Source organism: Sinocyclocheilus anshuiensis, unplaced genomic scaffold (genome assembly GCF_001515605.1).
Source record: "Sinocyclocheilus anshuiensis isolate Anshui unplaced genomic scaffold, SAMN03320099.WGS_v1.1 scaffold386, whole genome shotgun sequence".
Taxonomy (NCBI): Eukaryota; Metazoa; Chordata; class Actinopteri; order Cypriniformes; family Cyprinidae; genus Sinocyclocheilus; species Sinocyclocheilus anshuiensis.
This window is the reverse complement of record NW_015542332.1, coordinates 554,846-571,483: the sequence shown is the minus strand read 5'-3', so window position 1 is coordinate 571,483 and position 16,638 is coordinate 554,846. Positions and strand designations below refer to the sequence as shown.

Here is a 16,638-nt window from a genome sequence, read left to right as displayed (position 1 = left end):
TTCATGTAATTCTGAATTTCCCAGACACAAGATGAAAGGCGTTTGTTTGTGGATAGTAAAATATATTTGTGAATTTTTCTAATGGATGGGTAGATGTGCACACATTAATCAATAGCACTGGGGCGTATTCATAGTTGTTGTGCGTGGGTTGTGAAATGCTGAAAACTGCACAAAGAAAGTGTCAATATCCAAATGAATCAAACAGGATTGATTGGAAATCATGCCAATGAATGCAGGCGTGCCACTTGATCCACAAATGCACATCTTCCTTGTTGCATGTGCACATTCTGATACACTAATGCAAAAGAAAACATCTGCATTCACAAACGTACAAATCGCTGCATGTTCATGTAATTCTGAATTTCACAGACAGGCAATTTGGTTGTGAGTGAGATACATTTGCAATATTTATCAAATTCATGGATAATTGAGCATGCATTTGTGTAAGTAAATTTTAGACTAATTTCACCCCATATACATCTCGTTCGTGAATGAAATTAATGAGAGTGTACAGGGTCGGTCATTTAGCATGCGAGTCAATCTCGTTCAGCAATCAGCAGAAAGCGGATGCAAAACGCAGTTATAGCCTAGGTAGGCTACTGTGCACATACACTTGTTTAAATATTAATATTTAACATAGAACATAACTCACGACACGTTTAATATAAACCCAGATTTATGAATATGTAAATGTCTGACCAAACAATGAATGTTAATTATGCAAGAAAACCTTGTGCTTTGGTCATCTGAACCACTTATTTAGACTTATTTTACGTACTCAATGAGTAGATTAGGCACACATTTTAATTAAGCCTAATGAGTTTTTTGCAACAAGTAAATACTTTTGTTGACTGAAGACATAACACAAGACTTTTTGTTACACTTTTTCGCCACCTGCTGGCGTATTTATGTAATATGAAGAAATGGTCACTGAACAAATCAGTGAACGAATCATTTTGGTGAACAAACTGAAAATGAACGAATCTCTTGAAAGAATCAATTTCCACAACTAAGAGAATGTCACCTGAAGCTACTCGGCTGCATGATCAGATTTAGGTATTTGCTTTCCTAAATATTGATCAATTTCAGTATGTAGCCTCTTTAGACTGTTATATAATGACAGTCATTAATGCAAGGTATCATTCTCAAAACAGATTTATTAAAATAGTCTTTCAAAATCAAAAGGATCATCCTGGCATTATACAATACAATCCCCAGTATGAGTCTAGCCCCACTTTCTTTTTTTCTTTTTTGACTTTTTTTTTCTTTATTTAAACTGTAGCCTGAAAAAGTGAGAAAGAGCGAGCTGGAAAATCTAATCTCCCCTTAGTCAGTCAGTACTTGCTGGTTACATAGGAGTGATCATCTTAGACGTATTCTTATACAGCACAAATTATGTATTGCATAATTGTTTTTAAACCAAAGTAACAGCCGAACTGATCTATTAAGCATATTACTGTCGCTGTAGTCTTTTGGTAATGGTTCATAATATTGTAACGTTCTCCGACAAGGACGAGGCGTTTCGATGTACACGGGGTGTTTATTTGGGCTGTTGTCGGGCTTTATACAAAAACGCACACAATGAATGGCGAAGTCCTGTAGAAAGAAAAATCCAGAACTGAAATCCAGAGAAAATCTGAATCCCGGACATTTTGGGTGATTTAGAAATCCCGGCTGGGATTTTAGGTCCAAAAAGAGGGCATGTCCCCTCTGTAGTAATTGCGTTCCGGGTCCCTCTCCCACGTAGGGCCCTTGGAATTGTCCAAACCTCTCCACATGCACAAATTATGATAGGGATACTTTAATACAAAATATAACATTTGTATTCACAAATGTGTCTTTGAACAAATGCTGCACATTCATGTAATTCTGAATTTCCCAGACACAAGATGAAAGGCGTTTGTTTGTGGATAGTAAAATATATTTGTGAATTTTTCTAATGGATGGGTAGATGTGCACACATTAATCAATAGCACTGGGGCGTATTCATAGTTGTTGTGCGTGGGTTGTGAAATGCTGAAAACTGCACAAAGAAAGTGTCAATATCCAAATGAATCAAACAGGATTGATTGGAAATCATGCCAATGAATGCAGGCGTGCCACTTGATCCACAAATGCACATCTTCCTTGTTGCATGTGCACATTCTGATACACTAATGCAAAAGAAAACATCTGCATTCACAAACGTACAAATCGCTGCATGTTCATGTAATTCTGAATTTCACAGACAGGCAATTTGGTTGTGAGTGAGATACATTTGCAATATTTATCAAATTCATGGATAATTGAGCATGCATTTGTGTAAGTAAATTTTAGACTAATTTCACCCCATATACATCTCGTTCGTGAATGAAATTAATGAGAGTGTACAGGGTCGGTCATTTAGCATGCGAGTCAATCTCGTTCAGCAATCAGCAGAAAGCGGATGCAAAACGCAGTTATAGCCTAGGTAGGCTACTGTGCACATACACTTGTTTAAATATTAATATTTAACATAGAACATAACTCACGACACGTTTAATATAAACCCAGATTTATGAATATGTAAATGTCTGACCAAACAATGAATGTTAATTATGCAAGAAAACCTTGTGCTTTGGTCATCTGAACCACTTATTTAGACTTATTTTACGTACTCAATGAGTAGATTAGGCACACATTTTAATTAAGCCTAATGAGTTTTTTGCAACAAGTAAATACTTTTGTTGACTGAAGACATAACACAAGACTTTTTGTTACACTTTTTCGCCACCTGCTGGCGTATTTATGTAATATGAAGAAATGGTCACTGAACAAATCAGTGAACGAATCATTTTGGTGAACAAACTGAAAATGAACGAATCTCTTGAAAGAATCAATTTCCACAACTAAGAGAATGTCACCTGAAGCTACTCGGCTGCATGATCAGATTTAGGTATTTGCTTTCCTAAATATTGATCAATTTCAGTATGTAGCCTCTTTAGACTGTTATATAATGACAGTCATTAATGCAAGGTATCATTCTCAAAACAGATTTATTAAAATAGTCTTTCAAAATCAAAAGGATCATCCTGGCATTATACAATACAATCCCCAGTATGAGTCTAGCCCCACTTTCTTTTTTTCTTTTTTGACTTTTTTTTTCTTTATTTAAACTGTAGCCTGAAAAAGTGAGAAAGAGCGAGCTGGAAAATCTAATCTCCCCTTAGTCAGTCAGTACTTGCTGGTTACATAGGAGTGATCATCTTAGACGTATTCTTATACAGCACAAATTATGTATTGCATAATTGTTTTTAAACCAAAGTAACAGCCGAACTGATCTATTAAGCATATTACTGTCGCTGTAGTCTTTTGGTAATGGTTCATAATATTGTAACGTTCTCCGACAAGGACGAGGCGTTTCGATGTACACGGGGTGTTTATTTGGGCTGTTGTCGGCCACAACCCACGCCGTACACACCCCGACTTCTAAGAGAACCGCACTTGAACCAGCGAGGCACCCTTTCTCCCCCCTCCTTCCCTCTCTTTCCCCTTACACACACACAGGGGCGGAGCCTCTTTTCACATCCAACTCGAACATCCAATAACAGTTCGCAACACAAAAATGAACACAGTGCAACACTAACATTAAGCACATTGTTATCTATAACACAACATGCTTGAACATGCTACAATATGATAAATATTCCCTTGCAAAGCCAGTATTTACAAATGCTTCTAATGTTAGCCATCAAACATAAAAAGTTATGAAAACACATTCATTACTTTTAACACACATATATTCACATATACATATTAAGTAAGACGGGCTGTGCCTAACCAGTAACTAGGTCTATAAGTTACTGGTTATGCATTGCCCGTCTGATTTTGCAGATAACTGTTTGTCCATCATGTGAATAGGGATGACAATCTCTCCGGGGAGACTGATATTAGAGCCAGGTAATGAGGCCTCGACTGAGAGAATACCATCTGAAGACAGCATGGAGCTGATCTGTGTTAGGTCTAAGTCAGCCGGAAGCCTAATGAGTGACACAAGAAAAATGAAAACAGCCTTGAGTAATCATGGAGTAACACTGTATATTGTGTACAGCTGTAATAGAGTAAAAAAACTGCATACTGTGTGTAATAAATAAATACTATACACACTGCATAATCTCCTGTTAGGTTCAGTTTTTGAGAAATAACATTCTTTTGTTATAATGTTTTTAATACAAGAGAAATTACTTGCATTAAAAAAAGCTCTTACTTGTATTTTCTTGTAAAGCTTCTTGAGATCCATCTGTGATGCTCCTGCCTTTCCTCGTGATTACCTTTGAAAGAAAACAGACGTAGAAGAACGTGCCATTTAAGTATTTAGGAAATGCGATCTGCAGCATGTAATGTCATAGCATAGGCTAGTTATTTTTACATAAGTACATGGTGCTTTATACATTTTACAGGTGGAATAAAGCCAGACGTATCAAGGTCATCATACCTGTAATCTCCAAATATCCCTCCTTGGTTTTGATGTTTATCTCCTCTGGAGAAAATGGACTGACATCTAGACAGATTTTCCAGTTTTGCTGTCCTTTCGTTTGTTCACACACAGATTCAGAATTGCATCCTTCTGATCCAGTACATGATTTAGGTGGAACCTCCATGCACAAAGAGCTGAGGAGAGGTAAACGCATAGATCCTGGCCAGGTCGATGTCCCCAATCTTTTCCTTGCTGATTCTATCCAGCTAACCTCATCTGGTTCGAGGAAATTGGGGAGGTCGTTTGTTTGGTTGAAAAGGTTTTGGGTCTTCTCCTGAAAAGGGTCCCAGCAACCATTTCTTTGAAACAAAGGACGAGGCATCTTTAAACAATGTCAAAACTGAAAAACAACATTTTGGAGCTTCCAATACCTGATGCTGATGCAGTCAGAGTAAATTTGATTTGCCAACTTGCGAAATGCTACAGAAAGTTGACACTCACTTCTTTTATACTGTTCTTGTCTATTAAACCTTTATCCCAATTTATCCAGTTATCCAATCCCAAATGTCAACAAAGAGGCTTGGCAAATCTTTCAACCCTGTGTTACAATCTAACGTACACAGACTGATGCCATCCTGTCTGTATAAATAGAACTGAAGGGGTAATGGCAAATTCTTGGCGCATGACAATGGGTCCATTGGCAATAGTGTCATTGCATTAATGGCCTCTGTAATCTGGTCACATCTTGGTGCTGTTTCTTTCACCATAGTTACCAACTTTGTTGTATAACAGTGTGTACTTTCAACCTTTATCTCAGCTCTAGAGAATTCTTCAGTCTTGTAAACAACATTTAGAGCCAGATATATTAAGATGCATTGCATAACACTAATAATTGCTCCGATTTTACTACCTGATTTTAAATTGAGAACGTGACAACAAAGATCACAAAAAAACCCACAAAGCCAGATATTTATTCACTTTCTTTAATGACAAATCATTAGGATTAAGCACTTTTACGTCATCATAAATGCTCGGGATACTTGCATACAGAAAAATCATGTGCACAAAAACGATCATCGTCTTTTATTCTCTCTCCTTCTCTATTAAACTCTCTACAAGAACCCTACTTTAACTGTGCATCTTATTTCATGAGTGACTTGGGATTTAAATGGGTTCATTTGAATGGGCTGGAGAAGAAGGGCTGATCTGTGATCAGTTAGAAAGGCACATAAAGAGAAGCTACAGCAGATATATAGTGGGAATGAGAACGGAATACAAGAAAAGGGGTTTTACGAGCACATTTCTTTTCCAAGTATTAGAATGCTGATCGCAACTCTACAGTGCTTGTGTGGTCCTCTGGCTCAGTAGCACTGGATCAGTGGGAGTGTACTGAAATAAGTACATGAACAGGTAATATATTTATTTCAACACATACTGCAAATCACATTTCTTAGAGAGAGACTTATACAATATATAAGATACCAAAACATTTAAGGAAATATTTAAGTGTCTTTATAGTTTCTCACCAACAGTGCTAAAGTTTCTCAGGCAAAAGGATTTCCCCCAAACGGGTTTCCAAAAGCATCTGCAAGGGCAGCAGTCTGAGTGGCTGGAGTGCTCTGGGATAGAAAACAGGCAAAATTCATACAGAAAAATTCAAAAGGTCAACAAACTTGCAATCCCAAAAACACAGTATCAACTGAAACACCCAGAGCGTCTTTTCGACACTATACGCTTTTAGAATTCCAATTCAAAAGTACATACTGTATTCATGGGAGGGGCTCCAAAAGGGTCAGTTCCAAAAGTGTCATCAAAAAGGTTTGAGCCTGCTGTGGGAGTTGGGTTTGAGGGTGCAGGGGCTAGATTAGAAGTGAAGGCAGCATCCAAAAGCCTTGTGGCTTGGGCCAGGGTCGGAGTCAGGCCTGCTCCCTGAGTAGGAGGAGACTGCTGAGGAGCAAGTTTGGAGGTCCCTGGACAAGATGAGGAACTGTATTTATCAAACCAACAAAATCGCTATGCTCTATACAGTCTATATACAGCGGTTAATTAAATGAATACCATTTGAGTTAACTGAGATTTGGTTTATGTCGAAGTCATCATGATCTGCCACCTCCTGAGCCAAGCCAACCTTGCTGGAAAAGTACTGGTCAAATGAGCCATTGGTGCTCGGACCAGTTCCTTGTTCTGCTATCTGGGGCTTAGCCATCTGGAAATTTTTGAACATATCTTTTCCGGTCTTATTTTCTTTCTCCCCTAGGGGGTCCAAATCTGTAAAGGCGCTTTTGACCAGTGGGGGATCTTCCTTCACCGGAGGACGGGGTGGAGGTCGAGGAGGAACCACTGCACTCTGCTGCATACCCATCATTGCATTAGGAGGCATCATGGGAGCAAATTGGTTTGCAAAAGGGCTTGCCACAGGACCAGAGGTGGACCAGGCACCACCAGGTGCTGCAGTTCCTGGTTGACCCCAGGCTTGAGTGACAGCTGGTGGACCAAAAGGGGAAGCTCCTTGCTGCCCCCATACAGTTGCAGGCAGGCCTCCAAAGGCAGGTGGTTGAGGAAAAGGGTTTGGCTGTCCTGGAACCATTACTTGAGGAACACAACACTGAGGAGGAAACATTGTGGGAGTCTGACTCCATAGAGATGGAGCTGTCCCAGGAGTCTGAGTGACAGAAGTAGAGCCCAGAGACAATGACCCTACAGAACACAGTAATTACATTAAATACAAACAACATCAAAAAATGAAAGCATGTTCACCATGTTCGAAGTGACATGCAAAAATGTTCCATTAAAATTGGGTTGTCGAACAACCCAGGGGGCGCTAAGAGAGGAAACTCACGGAACAAATGTGATCTTACAAATTTACATTGTTTTATTTAAATGGTTAACATTTACTCAATTTGACATTGTTTTCATTCTGCTTCATTCTATTTACTTACACTATAAAAGCTGATTATTTAGTCTCTGTAATATAACACTTGCTAGTTTTCTCACACAGTTGAAATGGGCCTTTATATGGGACAAAAATAAAGTTACGTAAAGGTTTTAGACAGACAGACAGACAGACAGACAGATAGACAGATAGATAGATAGATAGATAGATAGATAGAATGCATTATACCAAGGGCATTGACGGTGGAGGATGGTGTGGTGTTGAATAGATCTGCTGGAATGGATGAGGTCTGATTTGAGGGCTGAGACTCGTTCTGGGCTGGTGGAGCAAAAAGTTCTGCTCCAAACGGATGATTTCCAGGTGACTGTGGGGTCACAATTTGTTTAAAATCATTTTAGTACTCTGCTCTTAAGCAAAATTACGGTGCTAAACGAGATACAGCATGCATTTAAAAAAAAGAAAGATCTATGGAGTTTAAAATATAAATGATGCCATCATTGAGAAAAAGCCCAATTTTATCACCAAAGTTTTGCCATGGAAAAACAAAAATGTATGTTAGGTTTGATATACATGTAGATACTTGGTGTCCTGCACATTTAAAGTGAGGCACAACAAAACAAATAAAATATACTGCCAATCTGATGATTTTCAATTAACTGTATTTCTGAGTAGAGCTCATAAAATGGCAGTTAGTCACAGTATTGCTTTCAGTGATTGCCATGACATTGTTGTTTGCATGCATAATTTAATTCTGTTAAAACAAGTTGGAAAGAAACATTTTAGTATGGATGCATAAGGCTTCTACTGTTAAGTAGTGAATAAGGACCACGGTCTATTAGCATAGCACTTAGTAGCTTTTTTAATGAGCAAAAAGTATACTATCAATTTTTAAGACACTGACAGTACAAGGACAACAATGCCATGTCCCACATCACAAGATAATGTGGCCGTTTCAATCCGATTTTTCCAATGTGCCAAACTAATACCTCCTTTAAACACCAAACACCTCCCATAAATCATTAACCCAACTATTAGTGTTCTATAAGACAAACTACAAGGAATGTTTCTAATGATAATAATTAAACCATCTATGCATGCTTTCCCATGCCTCACTGCATATAGGAGTGCAGACATCTGTACATTAAAGTAAAAAGTATTCTGTATTTTAAATCATTTTTTCAAATAAAAATCCTGCTGTAATGCCAAACAGCATAGTCCTTGTAGTCTCTCTCAGCATTCGGATGTGCAGTAATACAGACTGAGAACTTTCTCAGTCAGAAGAAGTTTCTCCTGTCAAATGTTCACCTTCTCTCTCCTCCGCATGCATCCAGATTTCGAGCTTTGAGGTGGGGGGCAAAGGACCATCAAGCCTCCATTTTGAAAAGTATTTGGCAGGTTGGTTTGAAACCATTCCACTGATTTACTTGATCCGTTACTTAGAGGGGTTTGGAGAACAGGAGGACCGGATTTGTATAACCCATTTAAGATTGGTGGGTTGTTTATTGAGGTTCTCAAAAAAGGATTCTGGCTAAAGAGGGAATTGCTGTCATCATTCAGATCACTTAAAGGAAGCTGGTTTACTTTGCTTTCATGTGACAACTGGTCATTGGACAGTCCATTGAACTGCTGACTGTTTGAAGAGGAGTCTTCACTCAGGCTTTGCTGCAAATCTGGCCCATTCAAAAGGAAACTAGAAAGATCTGACTCATTTTTGGAAGAGAACATGGAATCTGATTGATCATTCAAGGAAGAAAAGGGATCATCACTGAAGGGATCGGTACTATAAGTCGGGAAAAGATCTGATATGGATGAAACAGGTTTATCATCTGGTGTATTGGAGAGAGGGGATGGGTATGAGATGAAAGGATTTCCTTGACTGCCATCAATCACAAAAGCAAAGTCAAGGAGCAGAACACTGTCAGGCTGGTTTTAGAAGAAGAAAAAAAAGATGAGATGAGAGGTAGATTCTGTGAAAAATACTGAAAGAAAATATTTAGATAGTTATAGAAAATTATTTCTGTGATTTTAAAATCATGCTGCATTAATAACATGAACATGGGAAGGGTCTCAAACACCAGTAACAGTGTGTAATTGAAGAGTTCTCTTCCCATTTTCTTGGGTTTGGGTGCCATCTACTGGCCAATGGGACTTTCCCAAAAACATTAGTGATGGAGTATTTGCTTTGGTCATGAAAAGCAGCCAATCCAAATGCTTGAGACCCTTAAAAGAGAAATGAGGGCTGATGGGTGCCTTTGGTAAGTAGGTTTAAGTGTTAATGGAAGATACGGGCAAAGCATTTAGTATGTTAAGATCTAAAAAAAAAAAAAAAAAAAGTCAAAACAATGTGCAGGGAAAAAAAATAGAAATCTAACCACATGTATTAGGGCAAACTCTGCTCATTCCAGAGACACTCCAGTTAAGCAGAACTATTTAAATTATTCGATAAGCCACACTTAAACAGCAGATCCACTGCAAAAATGTATGTATACTGTAGGATCATTACCGTCGGAGAGTGAATGTCAGGTGGAGTGGACATATCACCAAACAGGTCCATCTGCTCTACAGTCTGAGAATATCACACAAATGTCCTCTAGGTTATTTTCTGAGGATTCAAGTTGACCTGTTCAATAGTTGCAAAAGTTGCAAGCACTTACTTTTACAGCATTTTCTTTACCATCCAAGGTGAGTAAAGCATCACCACCATTCTGATGATAGAACATTAAGACAAATGAATAAAGGATTACATCAAAATAATTGACTGAAATATTGCCCAAAATATTTATACCCACCTCAATCACGGTGCTATTTCCTTCCCCCTGAAAAGTTGTAAAGGTTTCAGTCAATAAAATGCATCTAACATAACAGGAAAAACTTTGGTTAAATGTTTATGAAAACTATGTTTTTCTGCATAATTGATTGGAGAGGCATTCAAAGTTTGGGAGAAGCTTGAGTTCATAAAATAGCTTAGCTTACCAACAGACAAATAACTAGACAAGCCTGCAATCTTCTTGCATGAAATATACAGTGCCAAATTATTCAATTTCAGACAAATGTATTTAAAACGTACAATAATCTAAATAATATAATTTCTTTTGTTATTAAGTAATAAAAATATATACATCACCTTCTGTGCAGCCTCCTGCTCTTTCTTCTTCATATTGAATATCAGCTGAAACAGATCCTTCAAATCAATGACCAGAGGCTCAGCCTGTAGAAGAAAGGAGTAAATGCGTGCTCTTCTTACACTTTAGATTACATATCCTTCATACATTAATAGGTATTTATTTAACTGCACTTGAACATCCATAATGCTGTGCCCTGATTTGTTGTCTATCATAAGATTTTGTGTCTGATGAACAAACTCTGACCTGCTGAGCGGTCTTAACAGCAAAAAACTGGTGCTGCCCCTCTGCTCCGCAAACATACCCAAACGCCCGGTTATCAGTGACATCGCGAGCAATGAATGAGATCTTATTCACCACATGTTCATGCTCAATCACCTTAGAGACAGAGAGAGAAAGACATGACACTGAGAGCACACTAAAAAGTCAATACAGAATTGTATGACAAATGAAGTGGCCAGTTACAGAAGTATACACAAAACTACTCACCCCAGTTTTCTCATCAACAATTTTGATTCCTGTTAGAGAGATGTTCACCCATATTCTTTGTTTGTGCTTTCCTTGAGAACGAGCAGCTATCGCCATGCCCTGTATACAAACAAGATTTGAGCACAGTTTCCACATAATAAAAACTGTACCATTAACAGAATAAAATAATAATAATAATCTCTCATCACTTTGCCCCATATCTCCCCTACTATTAAATATAAAAAGGCAGTAAACACCTGCATTGCATCCTCATCAGTTTAACAGAAAGCTAGACCTAAAGGACTTCAAAATCATATATGAATAAAATTAAAAAAAACACAACAGAGAAATTAAGGCAACCATCTTGGAGCTGTACCTTTAGTTTCATCATGGAATCCTGACACATTTTATCCCCTCTGGCTTCTGGGACATCATCCACACCAATGAGCTTGGCTTTATATCTCACTCCATCACCCTGAAACCTGGCCAGCAGGAACTCATCTGTCCTCTCTGGGACTGTAGAAGAAGAGAACAAGCTTATTATTTAACATTTAAAATAAATAGATAAAACACTTTTACATGTTTGCTGTAGATAACATCAACCCTATTTAAAAATATATTAAAAGAGAGGAGGCCAAAGTGTACTTTTTCTCCTTTCCCTCCAGAATGAAGTTCTGGTGACTGGCGCAGTAGGTGTTGTGGCAGATGCTGGTTCTGCTGGTACCACAGTAACCGGCTCTGCTTCAGGTGGCTGTGACATGGTGGGTGCTTTGTTACAGGAGAATGAAAGCAAACGACGGGACAAAACCCAGCCGAGAGGCAAAAAACAAGTGGACGCACGCAGGTGGGATATTCAGCAAGCACACATTCTCAGCACTGACCTGGATAGAGAAAAAAGGAATATAATAGGCAAAAGAAGCTGATAGATTAGAGAGGTGAAATGCGCCTAATATCTCTTTTATTCATGACATGCAGTCAAAGAAACAAACATTTACAGTGGGTACGGAAAGTATTCAGACCCCCTTCAATTTTTCACTCTTTGTTATATTGCAGCCATTTGCTAAAATCATTTAAGTTAATTTTTTTTCCTCATTAATGTACACACAGCACCCCATATTGACAGAAAAACACAGAATTGTTGACATTTTTGCAGATTTATTAAAAAAGAAAAACTGAAATATCACATGGTCCTAAGTATTCAGACCCTTTGCTGTGACACTCATATATTTAACTCAGGTGCTGTCCATTTCTTCTGATCATCCTTGAGATGGTTCTACACCTTCATTTGAGTCCAGCTGTGTTTGATTATACTGATTGGACTTGATTAGGAAAGCCACACACCTGTCTATATAAGACCTTACAGCTCACAGTGCATGTCAGAGCAAATGAGAATCATGAGGTCAAAGGAACTGCCTGAAGAGCTCAGAGACAAAATTGTGGCAAGGCACAGATCTGGCCAAGGTTACAAAAAAAAATCTGCTGCACTTAAGGTTCCTAAGAGCACAAGGTGCCTCCATAATCCTTAAATGGAAGACATTTGGGACGACCAGAACCCTTCCAATCGAGGGAAAGATGAATGCGGCCAAGTACAGGGATATCCTGGACAAAAACCTTCTCCAGAGTGCTCAGGACCTCAGACTGGGCCGAAGGTTTACCTTCCAACAAGACAATGACCCTAAGCACACAGCTAAAATAACGAAGGAGTGGCTTCACAACAACTCTGTGACTGTTCTTGAATGGCCCAGCCAGAGCCCTGACTTAAACCCAATTGAGCATCTCTGGAGAGACCTAAAAATGGCTGTCCACCAACGTTTACCATCCAACCTGACAGAACTGGAGAGGATCTGCAAGGAGGAATGGCAGAGGATCCCCAAATCCAGGTGTGAAAAACTTCAATATAACAAAGAGTGAAAAATTGAAGGGGGTCTGAATACTTTCCGTACCCACTGTACGTATATGGTTATAATCAGTTTATCAGATTTAACACCAACAAAGAACTCAATCCTTCAAATTCACATCAATCGTCCGTTGCACAGACATCAAGAAATGTAAAACTCTAAAAAGGCAGAGGAAAGAGAGGAAACACTGTCAGCAGAAAAAAAAACACTTCCTGCTTAGTACGCAAAACAAAAAAAGTGCCAAATAAGTTTTCCATTCCTGAAATACAGGATTTATAGGAAAATGATATTGAGGGAAAAATCTTCACAAGGTTGCAAAGAAATAATCACTCCTATCATTTCAATGTCTAATCTCCACATTTTAACTCCGCAAACTCCCCAATTTCGAACATGGGATCAATAAAGCAACTTTCAATCAATAAATATCAATTAATTAAAATGTATAAGCTTAAAAAAAACAGTTATCAGTGTTTATCACAAGGATGTTTATCTCGACCAAAAATTCACAGACACCACTCATAAACGATTCCCCAACAGATGCATAAACTTCTGCAAAGATTTCAATCAGTTAAAATGAAACAGTGTCTTATTCAAAAAAGGAAAGATAATTTGGAAAAGATGAAATATAATTTAAATGGTTTGAAAGACATACCTTAAGCAGCCAATAGTGTTTAGCTGTGTATTTCTCAGCAGAAAGTGGCAAGAGAGAGCAAGAGAGCAAAGGTGGGCAGATCAAAGGTTGAGCAATTAAAACCAGATAATCCTTTTCCAGCAGCTCATCAGCCTTAAAAAACATTTCCAATCCCATGATTCTCAAGATGACCCAAACGTTCTCCTTTCAGCACTTGTCTTGGAGCAGAATTACTTTTCCCGGTTTAAATTTGAGAAGAAAATCCGATTTCCTCAGATTATCTATTCAGATTATCTTATCGGATATGAATTTGCCGTGACCAATCTCTTAGACACAAGCTTGTGAGTTTACATAATCGTAATGCAGCAGGAGTCAAAAGCAGAGACAAGAGAATGACCAAATAGATCTGAAAATAGCAGGGTCCATTACAATAGTGGCCACACAGAGATGAAAGCCAACTGCCATCATGACAGTGTTCAAGTTTTATAATTAACTCAAAGTTCTATTAGATCATATGACCATGAGCAGCTTGTGCATTATCTTTTTATCTTGCACAAGAAGACAGCATAATTCCTTAGGGAGGACTACACGTTCATATATATATATATATATATATATATATATTTTTTTTTTTTAATCCAAAATTGGCAGATCAAGTTCTTTAATGAGAAGTCAAGTTAATTTCAAGAGTAATACAATGACAAAAAATTATGACTCTCGATTGGTAGAAGAGTAACATTTTATGACACTCAACAGCTGACAGACAGATATGAATAGTTTATCAGCGGAGTTTTGATTATAAAGAGCGTAAAACAGTGGCAGACTTGCTATAAGACAATTCTCATTACTGCTCAGTGTTGAGGGTCATACAGTGTAAAATGGCCTGTAATGTGGCAATCATAAAACAAGAGTGATAAGCGAAATGAAGATTCTTGTGCAAGAAGACACACAATTTCTGCTTAACAAGCACCCAAGTAATCTGCATCCTGTCTCATACAATCACACAATAAAACAGTGATAAAAATTCACACAATCCTAAAATCTTTTTTGCTGTGAAATGCAGATATCAAAGTTACTTTTAAACATTGGTTAAGAGGTGCATTATAGTCATACCAACCACAAAGCACATACAGCACAAGCAACAATCAATCCAACAGTTTGATATCTAACATGTTTTACAGCTGATCAGACAAGAAAAGGAAACTGAGCCTTGATATAAACTTATTAGTGAGGTTTATCATTGATGATTCATACTACAAAGAATATGAAATAACTTTATTCTACTGTCTGCCAATTCATAGATTTTGCCTAATCTCTAACTCTCTCAATCACAAAGAAAATGTGGACATATTTTTCCATTTGAATGCCCAGATGCTTCAGGATGAGTTCAACACATATTCTGTGATAACTAGAATGACTGAGAATATTATTCACAGACAAATACATCAAGAAATCTTATGACTATCTACACATTAACCCAGATGAACCAGGTAAGGCACAAGATGGAGGAGCACACTGCATTGCTGAATTCTAACTCTTAAGAATTTAGAACTAAGACCATAGAATCCCTTGAATGTTTTGAAAACACTTCCAGATGACCGGAGACTGGAATCTTCCACTTACAACAAAACACCTTTCAGTGCAGTACCTAACATAATGTTGTTTATACTCAGATGAGGACATGTCTCATGGTCCTGGCTGTTCAGTAACTTAAATGAACCCAAAAGTCACAACAGTTAAGTTTCATTAAAACAGAGGATTCAGCAACAAGCTGCGGGTGTCCATAAACATTGGCACAATTCCACATCAGCAATATTACAAGCGTGCAAGTTACACATTAGCATGCACAAAAATGGCCAAAACATTACTAATAGCTGATTTGCATGGAATTAAAATAATAATAATAAAACCTAAGAACGCTTTAGTATAAATGAAACCTCTGAACTCGGTCAGATAACGGATTATCATTTTCCCCTGGTTTTAACATTCCGTAAACAAAGCCCATATATATATATATATATATATATATATATAGAAAGAAAGATTTTCTGAAATTAATCTCGATTAATCCCGCCTAACATTAAAGTTTTAAAATATACTTTTATATTGCAATGATTTCACATTCAATCTTGAAATTTATGAAGAAACAACATAAACACAGTATATTTTTAATATTTGTTTAATGGCATCTTTTTTATGTCTGAAGGTGAGTATCACCTGATGCTGAAATGTATTATATCATGTAACTTTGTAGTCTATTTTTGTTTTCAGATAATTTAATATTTACATAGGTCTAGTAAGTTACTAAAACGTAGCACATAATTGCGTATTGAGTATTTTTAAAAATCCCTCTTTTATTTAGTCTCCATTAATTTGTAGTTTAAAGGCTGTAGGCTATTACTCCTGTGAACTGAACAAAATCCCTAAATAAGACAAGAAAATATATACAGCGTTCATAATCATTTCGTTTTTAAATGTAATTAAATTTCTCACGTTTCAACGTATCTTTACTTTTGCTACCATTCATCACTTTTACTTGCCATCAAGTCAAATACCAACGCATGCCGAACTGACAGGTAAGACAAATAACAAAACGCCACGGGTAACACGTGAGCATGCAGCGCCAGAGTAGCAGTCACTTACCGCAATCATGCATTTTTGAACTCCACACCTGAAACACTGACTACCTCAGGATGATGATGCAGATGAAAGCCGTGGACAGTTTGAATGCGTGTGAAACCTAAACCAAACAGGCGGTCCTCAGCCTCCTCAAACTGCTGCCGCTACCGAGCGCCTCCCACCGCGTAGCGCGTACCTTAACTCGACCTTTATAACCTCACCTACTATGCAAATACTAGTGATTGATCAACCTTGAATTGAAGAACACAGATTATTTGAGAAAAAAGCTCAATTTGAATATATATTGCATAATATGGACACATATTTTGTATATCAATAGACAATTTCTCCTGAAAGATTTGTTAAAATGAGAGCTCACATACGGTTACATAAATTTTGCAATGTGCAGATTTCCCTTTCATTAAACCCTAGAACTTTCTGAATGTCAGAAAAGAAATTCAGCTCTCTGTTCATCCTTCCTTCCTCACAACCCTTCATCTGCTGACACTGCTGACACTGAAGAGAAGGAATGGGTAAAACAAATGCCTGCAAAACTAAAGATGAAGAAAGGT

At 37.7% G+C, this 16,638-nt stretch overlaps 2 protein-coding genes across 7 annotated transcripts; both read right to left on the bottom strand.

Moving 5' to 3' along the window:
- Positions 1-3,053: 3,053 nt before the first annotated feature.
- On the bottom strand, positions 3,054-4,899 carry hspb15 (heat shock protein, alpha-crystallin-related, b15). Of its 2 annotated transcripts, XM_016489530.1 has the most exons (4): positions 4,867-4,897; positions 4,454-4,794; positions 4,226-4,289; positions 3,054-3,998 (listed from the first exon to the last, which is right to left on the bottom strand). In XM_016489530.1, the coding sequence occupies exons 2-4, from the start codon at positions 4,647-4,649 to the stop codon at positions 3,812-3,814; spliced, it is 447 nt and encodes a 148-aa protein (XP_016345016.1). In that variant the 5' UTR covers positions 4,650-4,794; positions 4,867-4,897; the 3' UTR covers positions 3,054-3,811. The 2 variants fall into 2 exon arrangements, with proteins under 2 accessions (XP_016345016.1, XP_016345015.1); XM_016489529.1 differs by having other exon boundaries at positions 4,454-4,899.
- Positions 4,900-5,409: 510 nt separating this feature from the next.
- Positions 5,410-16,236, bottom strand: LOC107691042 (disabled homolog 2-like). Of its 5 annotated transcripts, none has more exons than XM_016489514.1 (15): positions 16,091-16,236; positions 11,564-11,799; positions 11,295-11,434; positions 10,940-11,038; positions 10,697-10,828; positions 10,453-10,536; positions 10,118-10,144; positions 9,983-10,033; positions 9,832-9,894; positions 8,634-9,251; positions 7,557-7,692; positions 6,494-7,132; positions 6,200-6,405; positions 5,962-6,054; positions 5,410-5,824 (listed from the first exon to the last, which is right to left on the bottom strand). In XM_016489514.1, exons 2-14 carry the CDS (start codon positions 11,676-11,678, stop codon positions 5,980-5,982), a joined length of 2,385 nt encoding a protein of 794 aa, XP_016345000.1. In that variant the 5' UTR covers positions 11,679-11,799; positions 16,091-16,236; the 3' UTR covers positions 5,410-5,824; positions 5,962-5,979. The 5 variants fall into 5 exon arrangements, with proteins under 5 accessions (XP_016345000.1, XP_016345003.1, XP_016345002.1 ...); XM_016489517.1 differs by having other exon boundaries at positions 6,494-7,084; XM_016489516.1 differs by having other exon boundaries at positions 7,557-7,694; positions 8,639-9,251.
- Positions 16,237-16,638: the final 402 nt, after the last annotated feature.

Bases quoted from the DNA above. Each gene is read 5' to 3' on its own strand.
- LOC107691042 (XM_016489514.1), bottom strand. From the start codon at position 11,678: ATGTCACAGCCACCTGAAGCAGAGCCGGTTACTGTGGTACCAGCAGAA. The intron at 10,034-10,117 runs GTGGGTATAAAT...TTCTATCATCAG, and splicing joins GAAATAGCACCGTGATTGAG to AATGGTGGTGATGCTTTACT. The intron at 6,055-6,199 runs GTATGTACTTTT...TTTCTATCCCAG, and splicing joins GAGCCCCTCCCATGAATACA to AGCACTCCAGCCACTCAGAC.
- hspb15 (XM_016489529.1), bottom strand. From the start codon at position 4,817: ATGCCTCGTCCTTTGTTTCAAAGAAATGGTTGCTGGGACCCTTTTCAG. The intron at 4,290-4,453 runs GTATGATGACCT...TTTCTTTCAAAG, and splicing joins GGGATATTTGGAGATTACAG to GTAATCACGAGGAAAGGCAG. The intron at 3,999-4,225 runs GTAAGAGCTTTT...GTCACTCATTAG, and splicing joins AGCTTTACAAGAAAATACAA to GCTTCCGGCTGACTTAGACC.